Source organism: Diadema antillarum, unplaced genomic scaffold (assembly GCF_040938485.1).
Source record: "Diadema antillarum isolate AM-2024a unplaced genomic scaffold, OU_Dant_1.0 seq00001281_RagTag, whole genome shotgun sequence".
In the NCBI taxonomy this organism is placed as follows: Eukaryota; Metazoa; Echinodermata; class Echinoidea; order Diadematoida; family Diadematidae; genus Diadema; species Diadema antillarum.
The window spans coordinates 56,372-77,682 of record NW_027272061.1 but is presented as its reverse complement, the minus strand read 5'-3'; the positions used below and the strand labels follow the sequence as shown (position 1 = coordinate 77,682).

Here is a 21,311-nt window from a genome sequence, read left to right as displayed (position 1 = left end):
AGGACACAACTTGGCCAGCCAACAAGAAACTCAGGATTCAAATTTCTTTGTGCATGAGGAAGTATTAAATTCTGATGGAGGATGGTAGTCATGTGACCAAAAGCTTTCTGCAGTAAAAAATGGTCCCCACTTTAAATCATGAAAAGAAAGAATACTCCATACTGCAATGACTTTCTCACAGTTCAAAATGTTGTCCTAAATTTGCAAAAATAGTAACTTTCCCCATCACGGCAAATAAGTGTATTACATAAAGGGCAGTTCATGTTGGAGGTATCTTTCCACTTTTGTAACACTAGGCCAATACTACTACTTATAAATACTCTTTACAACCACTTGGGAGCCACAGGAAATCCCATTTAATCCACAGGTTTACCTCAATTGATGATACAAGAGGGCCTAAACTTGTACCTCCAGTCTGGATATTGCCTTGCATCCAGACTTTTTAACAACGTATTTGTGCATCAAGTACTAGAAGAAAAATAAAGAATGGCCAGAGTGGCCGAAGGTTTTGTTGAATGAAATAGAATCTCTCTTGCATGCGTATATAATTGGTTTGTAGAGCCTTGATTTTAACTTATCAAATGTCTCTACTTACATGTCTCTACACTATTCTTCGTAGAATTAGTTACTCTGGAACAAAATAAAGAGAAATGAGCCCTGAGTGAAGGGCTTACTGTGTTATTTTTACTACTGTGATTGATTAAAACAAAACCAGCATTTTAATCGTTGGGAGAATAAAATTATCTTTGTGTGGGACTGCAACCCTTTCTACACTCTGTAAGTTCCCCCATTTTTTGGAGGGGAAAGAAAGAACATTCTTGTAGGTTCGCTGATATCAGTTGTGTTCCCTTCATATTGCTGCTTGCCACATACTATTCCAACATAATCATGTAGTTTGTTATTAAATATCTGCATTTATAGATACTATTTTAGTATTTAAACCAAATTCATTGTTTGCTAGAATGTCTTACTGAGGGTCTGACTCAGAGACTAGACCAAGACAGGCTCAGCAGCAGGGAAGAATCTAGAGGTTGAAAATCAACTTAGCAAATGTTAAATGAATGTAGCTGCTGTTTGGCGGTCAGATATTTTAGAATGACATCTCTGAGCGACCACTTTGATTAGGACTTCCTCTTTGCTCCTGCAATGCGCTAAGAACAAGGATCCTTTGTTATGTACACCCTATGGGTGTGGGAGTCACACTTTTTAAGAAGTCCTTGTAGTCATAATTCACTTGAAGTTGTTGTTCTGAAATATGTTTTGAAATGTGATCAGAGTTATGAGTGCAAACTGCAAATTATATTCTGAGCTACACCTGTGTGAAAAAGCTCTATGGGCCCTCCATCAGAATTACAACTCCAGATATTTTTGTGTCCCTATGATTTAAAGCAGATATGCTTACTACACACCACCACAACACATCTGTCTAAACATGATTTGAGAAATGTGTTTAGGGAGAGGTGATTCAAGCTTGCTTTCTAAAACTCTCTCTGTGAGTATAGCAAATTTTTTACCTGCAAGTTATAGGCCAGTCTGAAAAGATTTAAATAGCCAACTGTCCAGGAACAAACTATTCCTTTAACCCGTGGTGTTACTTCACCCAGTAAACCAAAAAAGGGGATGGTCCATGTATATGTGGAGATGAGGAATTGGGCTTTTAACTTTTTGCGAGATACCAAGAAAGCCACTTATGGAATAGTACAGAACATGCCATTCTAAGAGGAATGGTTGAGACATCCAAAAACAAAGTAAAACAATGTGATCGTAATAAAAGGTGGGTCCCACCTTTTATTACGATCACTTACTTTGGGTATCTCAGCCATTTCAAAATCAATTTTCATCAAATAAATATTCACTTCCTCTTAGAATTACATGCTCTTTCATATTTCATAAGAAGTTTTTCATTATCTCACAAAAAATGTTAGAAAAGAGAAGTTAGATGTCAACTAAAACTACACAATCCCTTTAATTTCAGATTGACCATATCACATATAGCCAAGAAACATCAGATTGTTTTAGAGGTTGACTTTGTTGGTTGTATGATTATAATAGTACTTATAGTAATAATAATGATAGTAATATTGATTATGATCTAGATCATTATAATAGCTTGCCTTTTTTATGCCTCCGCCACGAAGTGGTGCCGGAGACATTATGTTTTCGGTTTGTTTGTTTTTTAAGCTAGGTGTAGCCTCTTCAGTGTTGACACTGTTCTACCACAGGGCCATGCCTTTATCATTACCCTGGCATTGTATGTACTGTCTGTAGAATTACTAATTTAATCTGAAATCTAATTGAACCTTGCAAGTGTCAACATGATATATAACCATACATTGTAATAATCATGTGTACTCGAGTTAAACTTCAGCATGGCTTTGATTTTGGTAGGTATGACTACAATATTCATTCATAATGAATGTACGAAGTTGGAAATGACTCCCATATACTTGGGAGTACTGTAAAACATGATATATTTGCGGCATGAAATTTGTGCGAATTGGAGCCGGTGGCCGTTATTGCGGCATGAAATTTTTACGAATTGCCATTGGCATTCAATGCATAGTGTAGACAAGAACTTTCGCATGCATTTTAATTTCGCGAATCATGGCGTTTGCGAAATTCACGAAGTTGAAATGCACGCGAACATTTCTCGTTTTACAGTTTACTTTGGGTGACTTCGTGGAAAAGATCTTCCTAGGCTACAGACGAAAGTCATGGAGAAAGTGATATCTAGGAATTTTTTAGTTTTAATTGTAAGGTATTCATGTCATACATGACCTGTTTACATTGGTTATCAAAAGTGCCAAGAATACATTATGCAATATTTCAGTTTTATTAGATTTTTGTACTGAATGCGGATAAACTGAGCTGTTAACCTGAAATCAGCTGCTACAAGAGCTGCAAGTGTGACCTGATTCATTGTGCTTAGTGATAAGAAACCAACTAAAACCGATGGGAGGTCACTGAATTTTGGCTGCAATTTGTCTCAATCCTTGAATCATTGGATAGCATTGTCTGTTGATCGATAGGCGTAATCACCAAAGCTACAGATATGGTTGGTCCTGTGACTGGGTTAGGAGAATTGGTGTGGTCAGGGGGAAATGAGCTGATTATTGTGGGATATCTGAAAGAGGGGGCATGATAATTAATGTCCTGAGTTTTTGCCAGGACACCTGTCCATTAATTGAGTGAGTAATGAGCCAGCCGGCCCAAGCACACCTCCTGAACCCTTAGGCCCGAATTCACGAAGGTGGTACAAATGAAACCATGGTTTCAACCATGGACAAACACCATGGAGCGCCAAGTGTCGCATGGAATATTTTGTTACGAAATCAGTCATTTCATCGATAAAATGATTATCTTGGAACGAAATGACAACATTTTGTAACTAAATGAACATTTCGTCCACGAAATGATAATTTCGTTAACGAAACGGTCATTTTGTCGACGAAATGACCAATTTCGTAACGAAATATTCCGTGCGACACTTGGCGCTCCATTTGTACCACCTTCGTGAATTCAGGCCTTAGAGTGGCAGACCACTAATGGTGCATCCTTCAGGACCAATAGATTTCAATAAAGTCTGAAATCTTTTAGAATATCACATTTTTTTTAATATTACATGTGAGAAAGAAATGTCAGACCATTCTGCATGTATATTACTATTATTGAGAGAGGCTTGTTTGAGTAGTGGGCTTTGGAGTTTGAGTCACAGTTGTTGAATGGAATGTAGTTTGTGGTATGCAGAAGACTCATTTTATTGTCTAAACTCGAAATATAACAGAAACACATTGTCATACATGTGACTTCAAAGAAAAAGAAGATTTTTTGCTGTCTGGAAAGGACAAAGTTATAGTTTGTTCAGATCTAGTAACTGCAACGGATATCAGTGTGGTGAGTCGATGGGGTTTTGAGAGCTCTCTGACCTACTGTAGGCTGTTTAAACTATAGTGGAACCAAGAGTTCATCCCTTGTATCCTTCACTAAACCTAAATCAAATACCAGGTACATCATCCAGGCTTTCCAACACATTCAACCACAGTCCTTCCCTTCAACTTTCAACAACTCAAGCAGGTTGCCTGTCCTTTTGGGTTCAGGTAAATCACCATACTCTGAGTTGAGGGCATGAAAAGGAGTGGCAGCAGTGTGGTGTTGGTATCAGAAATACATTGTTTTTCCTCTTCAATTTAAAGTAATCTGCAGGCGTATGATGATTTAAAAAGTGAAAAATAGTCAGGATTTGTTACTTCCACATGCTTTTAAAAACAGTTGTTATAATCACCATCACAATGTGCAAGCTAGGAGCGGCTATCATATGTTGTAGATTATAGTGTACACTGTATATGAATCTTCAATGTCGTGGTCCCAATTAAAGGGATCGTACAGTTCTGGTTGAGACCTAATTTCAGGTTTCTAACATTTTTAGGTGAGATAATGAGAAATCTCATATGAAATATGAAAGAGCATGCAATTTTATGAGGAATTCAATGTTTATTTGATAAAAATTTGGTTGTGAAATGGCTGAGATATCCAAAAAAGAATGATTCTAATAAAGTGTGGGACCCACACTTTGTAACGATCACTTTGTTTTACTTTGTTTTTGGATGTTTCAGTTATTCCAAACCTGATTTTCATCAAATAAACTTTGAATTCCTCTTAAAGGACAAGTTCACCTTCATAAACATAAGGATTGAGAAAATGCAACAATATTAGTAGAACACATCAGTGAAAGTTTGAGGAAAATTGCACAATCGATGCAAAAGTTATGAATTTTTTTAATTTTTGTGTTGGAACCACTGGATGAGGAGACTACTACAGTTTGTGAGTCATATGCGTACAACAGTATAAAGAAAATGTAAAAGAAAAAGCAACATATTTTCACTTTTTTGGCATAATAAAAGTGCACTTGACTTGCCTCTTTCTAAAGGCAGGGGGAATAATATTACCCATAACATTTGTCGGTAACGTGTCAGAGGAATGTGTACTTTTTTCAAAAGATGGAATTTTGTGAAATTCTCTTTATATTTTCCTTATATTGTTGTACGCATGTGACATCTAAGTTATTCATACACTGCAGTAGTCTTCTCATCCAGCGGGTACTGCACAAAAACTTCAAAAATTCATAACTTTTGAACGGATTGTCTGATTTTCCTCAAACTTTCAATGATGTGTTCTACTAATATTGCTACATTCTCTCAATCCTTATGTTTATGAAGGTGAACTTGTCCTTTAAAATGGTATGCTCTGTGCTATATCATAAGTGTTTTCTTGGTATCTTGCAAAAATTCGAAAGCCTATTTCTCATCTCAACCAAAACTGTACTATCCCTTTAAGCATAAGTCCATGCATTTAGGAATGTTGTCACCTGTGTCATGATTGACTTGTTCACATATTGTTTGGCATATACCCAACTGCTCATTTGGGCAAATTGGAAAAAATATAACTTTAATAAATCTTAAAAGGCAGATATAGGCTATAATGTAACTATAATGCTGCTGGAAATGTCAATAGAACTACAAGTAGCTTTCATTATGAATAGAATGACCCAAGTCACACTTGTTAGGTAGGACTGAACATTGTTATCTGGAGTAATATGCAATAGAGTTCCAGGAGAACTATTCATTTCATTAAAGGACAAGTTCACCTTCATAAACATAAGGGTTGAGAGAATGCAACAATATTAGTAGAACACATCAGTGAAAGTTTGAGGAAAATTGGACAATCGATGCAAAAGTTATGAATTTTTAAAATTTTTGTGTTGGAACCGCTGGATGAGGAGACTACTACAGCTTGTGAGTCATATGCGTACAACAGTAAAAAGAAAATGTGAAGAAAATTCAACATATTTTCACTTTTTTCGCATAATAAAAGAGCACTTGACATGACTCTTTCTAAAGGCAGGGGGAATGATATTACCCATAACATTTGTCGGTAACGAGTCGGGGGAATGTGTACTTTTTTCAAAAGATGAAATTTTGTGAAATTCTTATATTATTCTATTATTGTACGCATGTGACATCTAAGTTATTCACACACTGCAGTAGTCTTCTCATCCAGCGGTTACTGCACAAAAACTTCAAAAATTCATAACTTTTGAACGGATCGTCCAATTTTCCTCAAACTTTCAATGATGTGTTCTACTAATATTGCTACATTCTCTCAATCCTTATGTTTATGAAGGTGAACTTGTCCTTTAATTTCATTAATGGGCACGTTAAAGTGGAAAGCAATTTCCCATTTCAGCTCAAAATTGACTTTAGTGAAAAGCATACAATCACACAAACAGAATGGTAGAAATTTGGTTAAAATCACACTGGAATAAGACTCTGGAATTGATAGGTTTCACATATTTTCACAAAACAGTGGTTGTGGCTGCAATCAGAAATATTAAGTCACCATTCCACAACTCTCTCATTGGTTTAGACAAGTGCTAACACAAACACACACACACCCAGAGATATTATAAAAATAATGTTTTGACTATTAATTAGGTGACCACAACCCAAAGCCCTTATTAAGATCACCTGTCCATTGATTTGAAGGATATGGGATATTCTCACTGATATCATTCTATGAATGTAGATTTGTGAAGATTTGGTGGTTTCTGAGGCAATGGCACCATCACCCCTAGTTTGCAATTAGGGCAGAGATACATAAATGATTTAGACACCAATCACTATTAGCCATAATTAGGCAAGCAATGTGGATAGATATCACATAACTTTTTCTTTGTCACATTTTATTTTGATAAAATTTCTACCATGTTTATATCTTCCATTTAATAATGCATTGCAGTCAACAAAAAGCTAAGAGTTGAATAGCTCTTGAAACCCATCAAATGGTCACTCCCCTTTGGCAATGAAAAGTCACTTTCTCGCTAGGAAAAAGTTGAGGTATTTCTGCTGAACTTCCTGTTTTGACAAGTGGGCAAAATACTTTGCAATGCCCACCCTCTCTCCCTTTTATGTTCATCTGAACACATAAGGCATGATGTTTGTACTAAACTATAGATTTTTAGGTTTAAGACCAAGGATATACCTTGATCCTGTCAAGGTAGTGAGGAAGGCTTTAGTGAAATGGAAAACGCCCTGGCATAAAGGGGTTTCAGACTTCAGAAATCCACCGTTTATAATCAGATTTCTTGAGTATTTGTATTTGGGTTTTAGTTTTTATCCACAAGCCATTCTGATGCTGAATTGAATCTCCTCGACAATTATAAACTACAAATGACATTATATACAAAAGCTGTATCACAGTGTCAACATTCAACTCTTCTGACACACCTATATGAAGTATAACAATATGTGGGCACCATGTTAATGCCTATCCCCACTTCTTCCTTGTTGTTTTATACCCCTTTCCATAAACTCAATTATGGGGATAATGTCCGCATTTAACTTGGTCATTAATTCAGTTGGGACCTGAGTAATCTGCACACATTCAACTCAACTACGAACTTGTATTATCTGCAAAATATCTCAATTGCCACCAGTCTTGGAGTTTGTGAGTTAACACAATTCAAAATAATGCGGAATTTTCCAAGGTGCTGTCAAAAGGTCACCTTCCTCCCACCCCCACATGTAGGCACATCATCGGAGGGGCGTGTGCAGTTGCAGTGATGATCATCTGCCATTTTATGGCTTCCTTTTTTTTTTTTTTGGTACTTTTAGAATGAAAATACATTTGGTTTCAGAGCTTTGTGAATGCAGTTTTTATAGAATTGTCTGCACTACTCTTTTGCAAATGATTAGGAGAAAATGCATTTTTGAAGGAGTTGATAGAGGCCAAATTGAGCAAAACTGTTATAAGTAGATGAATAGGACCTACATACCAGCATGAGCAGTCCTGGCCCACAGAAATTGAGATAAAACCTTTAAAACAGAAGGCAGCACTCCCAAAGAAATTAAAACTTCAGTTAATAGATTTTATTTGAGAAACCCATTAAGAGGGAGTTGTCCACAAATTGGTGACCTTGAACACATATATTGATGTACACAACAGGCATGTTACTACATACTGTTCATGGTTTGAACATAACGTCATGTTCAGGAATAGAAAACTTTTGTTTGCAAGCCACACTGGAGAAACAATCAGTGGCAAAAGGAAATTCCTGGTGAGAATTGTTCCTTCACCTTTCACTGCTATGCTAGCTCACAGTTTGAGCCATTATACACTGTATTTTGACCCAAAATACCACCTTCCCACAAAATTTAAAGGTACTGTTTACCATTGGGAGCAGTGATTCAAAAAATAATGCTTAGATCAGTGGTATCACATAACATTCTGCCATATAAAAATTTTGCAGTAAAGCCTAAGATATAAGGAGATATCACTATTTTTCTCATAAATCCATAACTGTAGACGGTAATAGCCTAGAAACATTTTTATTGTAACGATTGTTCACATTTTGTATACTTAACATTGATAATGTTGATTAATTTTTACACTGGTTGTTTCTATCCCTATAAACTCACATTTTAGAACTATTTTGAAGCACTAAAGCTGGGTTTTTGTTTTATCTGCAAATGGTAAATAATGGCTTTATTACAAACTGAAAACCCAATCAAAGGATCGTTATTCCTTTTTGAGAGGCAGACATTTCATGTAAGCCCATGTTCGCATAGTGTAGATTTATGCAGCCTTTGCCTCTAGTACTAGGGATGACACAGGGGGGCCCTTCTGAGTCAAGGAAAACATAACAAATGGGGATCATGTCATCATATGGTCTGCTGAAACAAGTAAATAGATTTCACACCCTTGCAATTTCTCCTCTTTTCATTTTTAAGTAAGTTTATAGATGTCATTGTTTTGTTGAGTATGATGTTATGTTTTGCACTTTTAAGCTGCCATCCAATATAATCCAATATAGATAAAATTGCTTGTGTCGTGATGGCATCCTTCAATATGTTTCTTCTCTCGCTCGCTAACACTTGATATAGAGTCCAATTTGTTCACTTTGTTCCTCATTGATGTAATCACGGTAATGTCGTATATTTGGGATGACAGTGATTACCATTGCGATAAAGAGATCTCTAAACACATCCTATTGTTGTATTTAGGCCTACCTGAGACAGTTCCAATGATGGGTTGTCATCTTTCTCAAACGATGGCTAATCGGCCAATTTGAAGAACTCTTTCTCGACAGTGATTACTTTGTTAAAAAAAAATGACTTCATGCCATGTTAATATACTTTGTATTTGATTTTGTAGTCATCCTGTAGAAAGATGTTAGAAGAAAATTGTATCAACCCACATCAAATCAAATCAACCTAAGGTGTGCCATTCCCAGGTGAAAGGGAAATAGTGTCAATGCCGACTGTACAGTACTTTTATTTCTTGCCTCAAATACAGTAAGCAGTCATCTCAATCTGTGGGCATATATTTTTTGCATGGCAAATGCATCAAGAGATACTTCTAACTTTAGGCATTTAAAACTCTGTTTATTGAGATATGGGCAGCATTGTTGCATTGGTACAAAATTCTCAAATGTTGGCAAATATTTTCCCCAAGGACAGGAATAATATTACAGTGCTACTGCCTCTCATCTTCCTTGCTCTCTGGCTAATCTAGTCACTTCCTACCCTACCCCTTTCAGTTACATTTTAGTGTAGCCTGGGATTTAGAATTTTGTGATATTTTACATAAGTCAATACAGATAAAAGATGAACATTTATGGGCATATCAAATCCATATAGGTGGAATATGTGAAGATGTTGGTTGTTTTCTTCAACTCCTGGAAGTCATTGCATTGGGGAGAAAGAATTCAGACAGAAGATGGATCAAAACTAGCCTGCTTTGATCTACATGCTGAGGGTTGTATGTGGGAGTGCAGGGTCAAGCAAACATAGTGAAGGGTCAGATAAACATGGTGACAGCATAACTGCCATGTTGTGGGATGACCAGCTGTGACCAAATGCTATTCCTGCCTTTGTTGCCACCTCCATGACATAGGCCCTACTGTATGTCCAACTTTGTAGAATCAAGGAGGTGCCTCCTTGGTAGAATCAGGGAACATCTCCAGGTATAATAGAGGGAAGTCATTGAGGCTTTCAAAGCCAATTCACAAGTAGACATGACCAAAGGGAGTGAATGCATGTAAAGCTATGACAATATTTGGGCCTGCCATATGCAGCTGAAACAAAAATCCAGCTTTTGTGCTTCAAAATATCTCAAAAATGCAAAGTGGGGAGAAAAACAAGCAGCATTAAAGGGGATGGCTAATAACTGATCAGTGGGAATGCTGGGGGTGATTGTTCCAATCCTTGTGGGATTCATTTAAGAGTACATTATACATCTATTGTTGTGTGAAAATCATTTGCTTCAGAATGGTCTCAATCATGTTCAAGTAATGTGTAGTTCAATGTTTCCAGGTTAGCATGCCTGTACAGTGTCGGGGCGATCATTAACGGGCCATTAACGATCACCCCGACTTAGGTATCCGACATATAGGTATCCTATAGACAAAAAAAAAAGGTTCTCTTTCTTCTTATAGCGTATAGCACATTGTGCCTGGTTGATACTGTTTGCTGAATATTGCTAGTCAGCTGGGACATATCTCCTTATGTTTCAGGCTTTATTGCAAAAGTTTTATATGGTAGGATGTTTTATGATACAGCTGACCTACATTATAACTTGACCATTTTTCAAATGACTGCTCCCAATGGTAAACAGTAGGCCTACCTGCAGCAACAGCACTATAGAAGAACCATTGCACTCTGCATTTTCAGCCCACATACAAAAATTGATAATCACAAGCCAAGTTCATGGATGAAAATGGTCTCTGTCTGAATAAGACTTGGCCACCTTGATAGCAATGGATATTCAACTGTGCATCTTGGTGCCATCATATACCATAACCCAGGGTTTGACAATATCCCAGGTTACAACATGGAGAATCCTATATGCAGTATAAAGATAGAATGATATAACCTTGGTAGTTTGATTTGAATAGTCTAAACGTATGAAAGGTCCATCAATTTGTGTAAACTACAAGCCATATTCAAGACTGTTATATAAAGTTTTAAAACCCCGGTATGTATTGGTATCTTAAAAAACACCTGTAGATGCGATCCTGCACATTTTTGGGGGGTGTTTCTTGGGGTGTTTTTTGGGGTGTTTTTTTATTTTTACACGAGTCCAGCTGAGCAGTGTTGTGTGTATAATCGTACTGTCCCCTATAATAACTGGTAAAAACACAATCAAAATGTTTAATGGGGGGAAGGACTATGCTTTTGGCATGGGAATTCATATAGTGAGAATTAGGTTGACCTGGTTACGATATAGGCGATAATCCTGAAATGTGAACGGCTTTCATCTCTGTTTAAAGTGAACACACAGCCGAAGAATCTCGACTGGAATTGACCATTAATAGTGAGCGTGTACTGCTATGCATGTATTCGCTGACTGGTGCTATTTGTAGTTTTTGAACATACCTGGCCCAGTGGGCAGCGAATGAATTTGGCCCACCTATGAATCCCCATGCTACTGGGTCTTTAAAGGACAAGTCCTCCGTCTTATACATGTGGATTGAGTGAATGCAACAATATTAGTAGGACACATCAGTGAAACTTTGAGGAAAATTTGACAATCCGTTCAAAAGTTATGAATGTTAAAATGTCCGCACAATCACTGCTGGATTAGAAGACTACTACAGTGCATTCGATGTCACATGCGTACAACGATATATAAGGAAAATAAAAAGAGAATTTTACTTTATTTTTTTAATAAAGTGCACATTTCTTCGGCTTGTTACTGATGTATATTAAGGGTAATATTATTCCCCTTGCCTTCTGAAAGAGAGAAGTCAAGTGTTCCTTTGTTATGTGAAAGAAGTTAAAATATGTTGAATTTTCTTTATACTTTCACATGTAGTCTTCTCATCCAGCCGTGACTGAGCAGAAACTTCAAATATTCATATATGTAATTTATTTTGTCTCACTGTATTTTTATCGATGGAAATCAAATGTGATTAGTCAGAAACGCACCTTTTTGTGCATTTTGGATTGGCGTTTTGAATCAGCGTTTCTATTGAAGTGAGAATGAACGCAACAGCGTTTTGCACTAATCACGTTTCAAAACGCTGATTCTGGCCCGAAAAGGGGAAGCATAAACACAGCCAAATATTGCTGCATTCACTCAATCCACATGTCTACGAAGGTGAACTTGTCCTTATGTTTTAAGAATGAAACTCATAGCATAAAGTCATAGAACAAAAAGCAAAAAGAAAAAAAAAATCATACAACACTGGAACCAAGTAATCATGCATTTTGTTCTATTTCAGTCAATTTTCCTGTTTCTGTCTAGTTTTCTATACATATGATCTGCCCACTTTTTTTGCCCCAATCCCCTTCTCCACACAGACTGTCTCCTCTTTAATGCACACACTGATGCAGAGCCCCAAATCCTGCACATGTTTTTTCTCCTCAGCAGGCTAATAGGGACTGACATAAAAAGGTCAAAGGTTGCATTCTTAGGGAAGGACTGGGTTTTGGGCGTGTCTACTCTCAGTACCCATGTCTGATCCTGGTGTGTGACGTCCTGCCTAAACCATAGTGAAAAGCCACTGTCAAGCAGGGGAATTGATGTGGGGCAAGTGTTTGAGAAAGTTGCCTATTGAAAGTACAGATGCAATCGTGATGACCTAATTCCATAATCTGAGCTAGTGTAAATATGTTTTGGAAAATGGGAGAAAATTATAACTTCTCTGTGCAGTTTCTTGAAGTCCAACATCATTCTGATCATATCAATGTATTATGTAGTAGGCCCTAGTTTTTCAAAAATATGCATTTTTTATTATTTTTCAAGCTTTTTAAGTGTTCACATATATTGTACTTTAAAAATAGCCAATAAAGTTTTAATTTACATTGTAGGCCTACATGTAGCCTTTTACTAAACCTAAGTAATTTATTGAACTTGAATTCTATCATCGTGAAGCGAACCCAGAAATGTGGATGTAAATAAATTGTAATTGACTTCTCTTCTTTTTTTTCTCTCTCTCTCTTTGTGTTTTCATTACAGAGGAGATGCGATGAAACCTGTAAAAAGTGTAACTGCAAGGGCCGGAAAGGGTCAAGGGTAAGACTAATTGTTTGTCATTCTTTCATGTTCATCTGTTATTTTGTCAAGTTGTTTGCTTATTGATCTGTCTGTTTGTTGATATTGCCAGTGTACCAGAAAGGAGACAAAGTATTGTTTGTATGAAACATCATCTCAGCAGAGGCACATATTCTCCACTTGTTTCCACGAACTCAGTAGTACAATCAAATTTTGTTCGCTCTTTCTTAATAGCTAAGGCCAATTAGGCAGTCTTTAGCACAAATTACACAAAGTTTACTATATGGTTTGATTTTGGCCTAATTGCCAACATTGTACATTTCATGTTCAAGTCCATATGTGCCTTGAGTTGAAAAGGTCTTAGGCCTACCTCTATAGGATCAAGGAAATTTGTTCATTATATTTTGTCGTTAGCATCATTTGTACCTGACGATATAATTGCTTCTCGTATTACTCTAACTTTTGCCTTTCACAGATATCTGAGAAAATGCCTGGAAACAAAAGTGAAAAGAAAACATAATCACTTGAATATATATTACCAATGCAACTACAAAGAATTAGTTTCATTTTTTTTTTATTGACAAAATATCTGCATGTAAAAATAAGCAGATATCCATGAACATTTCAGTTCCTGCATTCTGCTCTGTATTTCTCATTTCAAGCCAAGATGCAGGATAGGAAAGGAAAATGACAGAAAGACCAAGTACCACTCATGCTCTTGATGTAGACTATCTAAATAGGCCTATGTGTCTGTAAATTTGTACCATGAATTATGCCATGTCCTTTCCATCAGGCACAGACAAGTGGGTTACATTTGAACTAAAAAAAAAAGGATAAAAGAACTAAAAATCCTACACTTTGTGATACCAGATCAAGCATTTGGTTTTATCCTTTTCTGTTATGTACTCAAGATACCTTTTTTTTCTTCTTCACATCAGTCAGTGATATGAGAAGTGTGAAAAAAATAAACAGAGAAAAAAAGCGGTGGTTTTAAAAAAAGATCAAAATAGATGAAAGAATGAGTGGCATACCTTCAGGTACAAGACTGTACGAATAGCTAGTTATGGATGCCAGACCAAAATTTCCAGACAATGACTTCCTTTAATGGCTGTGAAAGGTCATCGTGATGAAATCATCAATTTCTGCCCCAAAACTCTTGCATACCGATGCGCGTCAGTGAAGCGCTTTCAGCTGTAGCATGGAGAGACCTGTGACTGGAAGTGGAGTAAAGTCAAAGATCTCTGCCAAGTTTCAGGGGGGTTATTTTCATACATCTGCGTTATACTGGAACCACATCATTGGCACACTTCTTCAACATCCCATTTCCTTCACCACCCCTCCATCCCCTCCCGAAAAAAAGAAAGCCATGTCATTCATAAATCACACACCCCCAGGTGAGTAATATGAGCCTTCTTGTGCCATGTTCATGGGCAACTTTCCAACTTGAGTCTGCAACTCAAGGAGGCATACCAGAAGACTTCAGACCAGTACTAACTCATATGGTGTGTGTGTGTGTGTGTGAGTGTGATGTCAATGACAGTAGGTTTGAAAAGTGAGCTCCCACCCTTTGTTCTATAAACATGGTGGTTTCTGCAAAGTCCCGCCTCTATTCCAGACAGTTACTCTGCGTATCCATCAGTGACACTTATATTTGTTCATACATAAACAACATAAAACTAGACCCGGAATTTGTCAAGACTGACAAATTAGGTGATCCGATTTTTTTTAAATCAATGATTCGAGTTTTCACCTGAGATTAGGGACATTGGTCGTGTGATGTTTGGATTCTCATTTTGAAAAGGGAGTCAGACCTGCCATCTTGGGTACCGAATTCCGTATACACTATCAAAGATGCAGAATGAAGTATATTTGACCTTTGACCCCACTTTGCACCCCCAAGATGGCATCTGAGCAAAAAGTGGTTATTTTGTGAAATGATTCTTGTAATATGGTCTTTGCGTGTGCAAAATATGGGAAAGATAAGACATGTATTCACCAAGATACAGGATGAAACATTTATGACCTTTGACCCTAATTTACATACCCAAGATGGTGTCTGATCAAGTAGTTGTTAGTTTATGAAATAATTTACGTAACATTAACTAAACATGTGCAAAATATGGGGTTGATAGGGGCTATTTTTCTTGAGTTATTGCAAAGAAAATTGGAAAAAGAAAGAAATATGAAAATACATCGAAGATAACCTTTAATTTCAACCACGTTTTTGGACGTGATCCCGACACCATATGAAAAACAAAGGGAACATGTACAATAGCGCAAAGTTTCAGCTACAACATATTAAAATCTGGGAAAAATTCAGCGAAGGGAAAGTGAGCTAGTGCTCGATAAAGACAATCATGTCAATTTTCACATCTAGAAAAATTCCCTCCCATAGAGATAACACGTCATAACGAAGATAAAGAAAGAAGTACATATGACCTTTGACCCCGATCTGCACAGACAAGATGTCATCTGAGCAAAAAGTGGTTACTTTGTGAAATGATCCTTGTAACACAGTCTATACGTGTACAAAATATGGGGAAGATAGAACATGTATTCACCAAGATACAGGATGAAACATTTATGACCTTTGACCCTAATTTACATATCCAAGATGGCGTCTGATGAAGTAGTTTTTATTTTATGAAATAATGAACGTGACACGAACTAAACATGTGCAAAATATGGTGGTGATAGAGTATGTTTTTCTTGAGTTATTGCAAAGAAAGTTGGAAAAAGAAAGAAATATGAAAATACATCGAAGATAGGCTTTGATTTCAACCAAGTTTTTGGACGTGATCCCGATACCGTATGAAAAAATAAAGGGCACATTACAATAGCCCAAAGACTCAGCTACAACATACTAAAATCTTAGAGAAATTCACCGAAGCTTAAGTGAGCTAGTGCTCGAAAAAGATAGTCATGTCAATTTTCATTTCCAGAAAAACTGCACTCCCATTAAGATAACACGTAAACTGGTCAAATTTGACAAGATTACTTTCAATCCAATATTACGAGGTGATGCCGTAATCTAATCAAAATGTTGTTATGATATAAATAAAAGAGCATTTAGTAAGCTACAACATATTGAAATCTGGGTGAAAATGGGCAAAGGATAAGTGAGATACGCTCGAGTGAACTTGTAATTTGATGACGTCATTTTGAAAATTTACTCTTTTTATTTTATTAAGAAATTTGATATCTTTTAATCATTTTTCCAGCATCGCCAACCCATGAAATAATATGTACAACTCATCAGCTTTCAGAATATGTAAAGAAAATGGGGGGTCATCGTCCATCCTGACGAGTAAAATCGGATTTAAAATTGGCAGTTTTTTGGCATTGTTGCACTGTATATCGCCATTGACGCGCGCGCGGAATTTCAACTTTGACGGGCCCGTATGACGTCATATTGAGTCGGATTGACTTGACACTTGGTAGACATATTCCCTGACATTTCAGGCAGGCGATAAGTGTGAAAAAACGGGAAATTTCTATTGCATATGAGCTGTGCGTGCGTATATGCGCGCGCGCGTACGCGTCCGTAAAATTTTTTCAATTTTTCAAAAAATGCTCTAAATGGTCTGAAACGTGTGCAAAAAAATTTTGAGCTCGATTTGAGCATACAAATATTTCAACGCGCGCGTACGCGCACGTTTTAAGGTATACATGAATTTTGAGAATATGAGTAGAATGCGCTTGACTTGAAATATATGTGACGTAAATTTCATTGAAAAATTCCATTCCATTAATGAGATATGATTGAGAATGTGTTTTCATATAATGACGTCATAGTGACGTCACGGTCGACTGATCACTTTGATTTTAGTTCGATTGCCGTCTTTGGGAGACGATACATATATGGTATAAGTTTGAAATTGATAGGAAGAGGACTTTCTGAGCTAATCGATGCACAACTTTTGGGGAGAAATAAGAAGAAAAAGAAGAAGAAGAAGAAAGAATCCGTACAAAAACAGAAGGTGATCCGAGAGGATACTCGGATCACCTAAATATACACCCACCCATACACCCATGCACGCACCCCACCCGACACAACCAGACATGCACTACATCATACATAAATACACACACGCAAGACCACACACTCGATATCATGACATTACTATAAGACCATGAAGGTGGTGGTAAAACCAGAATTCGCTGCAAGAAACTTTTGCAAATTGGAACTGACTGCCTGTTTTTTGCTGCAAGAAACTTTTGTGAATTAGTGTTTTTGTGAAATGTGGAGACAAAAACTTTCAGGTGCATTTTACTTTTCCAAATTATGGCTCGTATCAAAATTTGCGAAAGTTTATGCAAGTGAAAATTTCTGTTTTTACAATACTGTATACGCCATATATTTAGCGAGTCAAATTTTTCGCGACTCAGGACTTTCCAATGATTTAGCGAGTCATTAAATTTGTGATCGTAGATGCAGTACTGAACAGAGAAATTATGTATACATGCATGCCACATTCATATCAGGATGAGAGTCAATATTTTCGTGTGTCTTTAAATTTGCGAATAGTACCTGACCTGTAAAATTCATGAAATAAAAACCTCGAGAAATATTTTGGACTGTTGCAACAGTCTCATTGCACTTCCGGACAAGCAGGTCTCCAAACTTCAAAGCATTCAAAATTCTGCTGCCCGCCTTGTTACACTTGCCAAGAAACATGAACACATAACCCCAATCCTTCAAGATCTGCACTGGCTTCCTATGGGGTATCGCATTCAGTACCGGTACAAGATCCTCCTCATCACTTTCAAAGCACTACATGGAAGAGCCCCGCATTACATTTCAGAACTCATAACCCCATACAAACCTTCTAGATGTCTCCTATCCTCTGCTCGAAACTTACTTGTTGTACCTACCATCCGAACAAAGTCTTCTGGGGAGAGGGCTTTTTGTTTTGCTGCACCTACTTTATGGAATTCTCTGCCAGACCCACTGAGAAGTCAGATGCCAACAGACAATTTCAAACAAAAACTCAAAACTTATCTATGTTTGTTGAATTTGAACTTATTAATGTAGTTATGTCAGATCTATTGGCAACTCTGACCCTTTATGTACGTATAAGAAATAGTTAGGCCAAGTGAAAAAAGAAAGTAGTTTCTCGTCCGGGTTTTTTGAGCAAGGCGATGAGGGAGGTCCTTACTATTTGATATCTTACTATTTTTTCAAGGATCGTCAAAATGAAAGTAATATGTGTTTCTCGTCCGGTAATTCTGAGAAAGGTAACGAGAGAGGGCTTTACAATTGTCTATATTCAACTCATGAAATGAAATATCACTCTGGTAGCTGTGTTATGAGACCAGGTCCCAAGTGTACGTCTTGCCTGCACTCTGTGCATTTTCAAACAAATAGATATATGTGCCATACTTAAAATGAAACTTCATGCATGCAGAAATACATTTCAAACTTATTAATGTAGTTATGTCAGATCTATTGGCAACTCTGACCCTTTATGTACGTATAAGAAATAGTTAGGCCAAGTAAAAAAAGAATGTAGTTTCTCGTCCGGGTTTTTTGAGCATGGCGATGAGGGAGGTCCTTACTATTTGATATCTTACTATTTTTTCAAGGATCGTCAAAATGAAAGTAATATGTGTTTCTCGTCCGGTAATTCTGAGAAAGGTAACGAGAGAGGGCTTTACAATTGTCTATATTCAACTCATGAAATGAAATATCACTCTGGTAGCTGTGTTATGAGACCAGGTCCCAAGTGTACGTCTTGCCTGCACTCTGTGCATTTTCAAACAAATAGATATATGTGCCATACTTAAAATGAAACTTCATGCATGCAGAAATACATTTCAAACTTATTAATGTAGTTATGTCAGATCTATTGGCAACTCTGACCCTTTATGTACGTATAAGAAATAGTTAGGCCAAGTAAAAAAAGAATGTAGTTTCTCGTCCGGGTTTTTTGAGCATGGCGATGAGGGAGGTCCTTACTATTTGATATCTTACTATTTTTTCAAGGATCGTCAAAATGAAAGTAATATGTGTTTCTCGTCCGGTAATTCTGAGAAAGGTAACGAGAGAGGGCTTTACAATTGTCTATATTCAATTCATGAAATGAAATATCACTCTGGTAGCTGTGTTATGAGACCAGGTCCCAAGTGTACGTCTTGCCTGCACTCTGTGCATTTTCAAACAAATAGATATATGTGCCATACTTAAAATGAAACTTCATGCATGCAGAAATACATTTGCTTTTTCTTTCCACTACAGATGTCAAGGGAAAATGACCATCTTAATACTGGTATTTAGTGTTGTAATGGCTTTTCTGATACCAGTGTACTTGCAATTCTGATGTGCTATTAATTGAAACAGGTATAAAACATGTCTTTCAACATAATGTACGACTGAAATAAATTCCATGATATTCAAAACACTGCTTTATTTATTGGTGTTTGTGACTTTTTGTGTCCACACAGCTGGTATGTATATCTGCAGTTCTTCACAGTACAATTGTAGCACATTCAACTGGAAACTGGCTTGTACAATTGCAGATGGATGTCAAAATGATACTGATATGGCATTCTAGCATTAAACGTTTAAAGATGTTTCTTCATGTTCTAAAAAGACATTTGATAATCACTCATTATTTGGATGATGAATTATTGTATAACAGTACAAACTACAGATGATACCACTCATGGCTGTGTCCGTGAATTTACATCGTGAAGAAAAGTATCCCGCAGAAATACGAGACAAACCAGAATCCGTGGAAAAGTTATTTATTTTGTAGATACACCCATTTAATAATTCTACATTTGCTGGAAAAGCGCATTCATTTTCTCTTCAAAATAGAATGTATCGCCGTGACAGACCAGGGGATGGGGACCCTGGACAGCTACAAAACACGCACACTTTGCCGATATACGGTGCGGCACGGCCACTGCACTGGCACCAGGGAGGTGTGGACCTCCCTGCTGGCACCGTACCTTCCGACACTGCACACAAATGCACATAGTCACAATGACATGAAAATGTATACAAACTCGATACCGTACAATCTTCACAAGCATTTGTACAGTACAATTCATCCGCTTAAAATATCAGAAACGGGGAAAACTACGAAAAACGCGCGAAACATGCGTGGAATATCAGCGATTGTTCGCAAAAATGTTGCCGCTATCGCGTTCACGACGTACCGAGTGCGCTGTACATCACAGCCCAGTAGGCCGGACCGCCGCGCCGCCCATCCAACTACCTAGTGCAGTTCGACTGCTTTGTGGCCGGGTCATTCCTTCTTGCCGATCGGCCGAGCTCGCAGTGTGAAATGCATGCGTTATTACATACGCACTACACACAGAAGCTACGGCTGTACTACAGTCTACAGCTAAGTAGAGGACGCAAGGCATAAAAATTAGAAATGAGACGTCACGATTGGTAGGTGCATTGTCGATCTTTTCTTTTTTTTCGGCGGCCGACAAAATAGTAAATATCAAAAGAGTCGATGCGGCAACTGAAAATCGATGCGGGCGGGGAGCGGGCTGGGACGAGAATTATGAATTTCTTGGTACTTTTAGCGCCATTTTGAAAATAGTAAATAGTAAAAAATTCAATGCGGCGGCCAAAATCGATGCGCGCGAGGACGAGAAACTGGTTTCTTTTTTTACTTGGCCTTATTGTAGAGTACATGTAAGTATATTGTATTGGGTAAATTGCAATTTTTGTTGTTAAATTTGAATTATGGTATAATTTGATTGTAAAGTTCATTGAAATTCTTTTCAAGTCTGAAATGTGCTATATAAGAATTTGCTGTTATTATTATTATTATCATTATTATTATTATTATTATTATTATTATTATCATTATTATTATTACGTACACATGTTGCTACCGCAAACCTTTCTCCTTCAAGACAATATAGTATATCAAAACATGTTTTTATACATGTAAGTCTATTAATGCAAAGCTTACAATGAATGTGCATTCTGTTTTGTGTGTATACTTGCAACAAGATCAATACCACATAACTTGTTGTTTTAATGATGCATGTGTATTTTGTTTTGTTTTGGGTAATGGTGAGGGTGAACCTCAATACATAAAATTATGTGATTTTTTTTTTTTTTTTTAGATTTCTGATCAGTTTGCATTTCATTTTGAACAACTCTTGGAATTCAAACTTTCATTTCTTCTGTCTTCATTTATTGCTTTATTTATTTATTTATTGGCTCTTTACCTTTTTTTTAAATGCTTAGTGGCATTAAGGATGAACTTTTCAATACCCACTCATTGAAG

The 21,311-nt window shown here is 37.0% G+C and overlaps 1 protein-coding gene across 1 annotated transcript in view; it reads left to right on the top strand.

Moving 5' to 3' along the window:
• Positions 1–21,311, top strand: part of LOC139745643 (uncharacterized) — a gene marked incomplete at its 3' end in the record, with an annotated part of 100,720 nt that overhangs the window by 23,773 nt on the left and 55,636 nt on the right. The window contains exon 3 of the mRNA XM_071656042.1: positions 13,018–13,074. Within this exon, the coding sequence (XP_071512143.1) occupies positions 13,018–13,074 (57 nt within the window). The remainder of the gene's footprint in view (positions 1–13,017; positions 13,075–21,311) is intronic.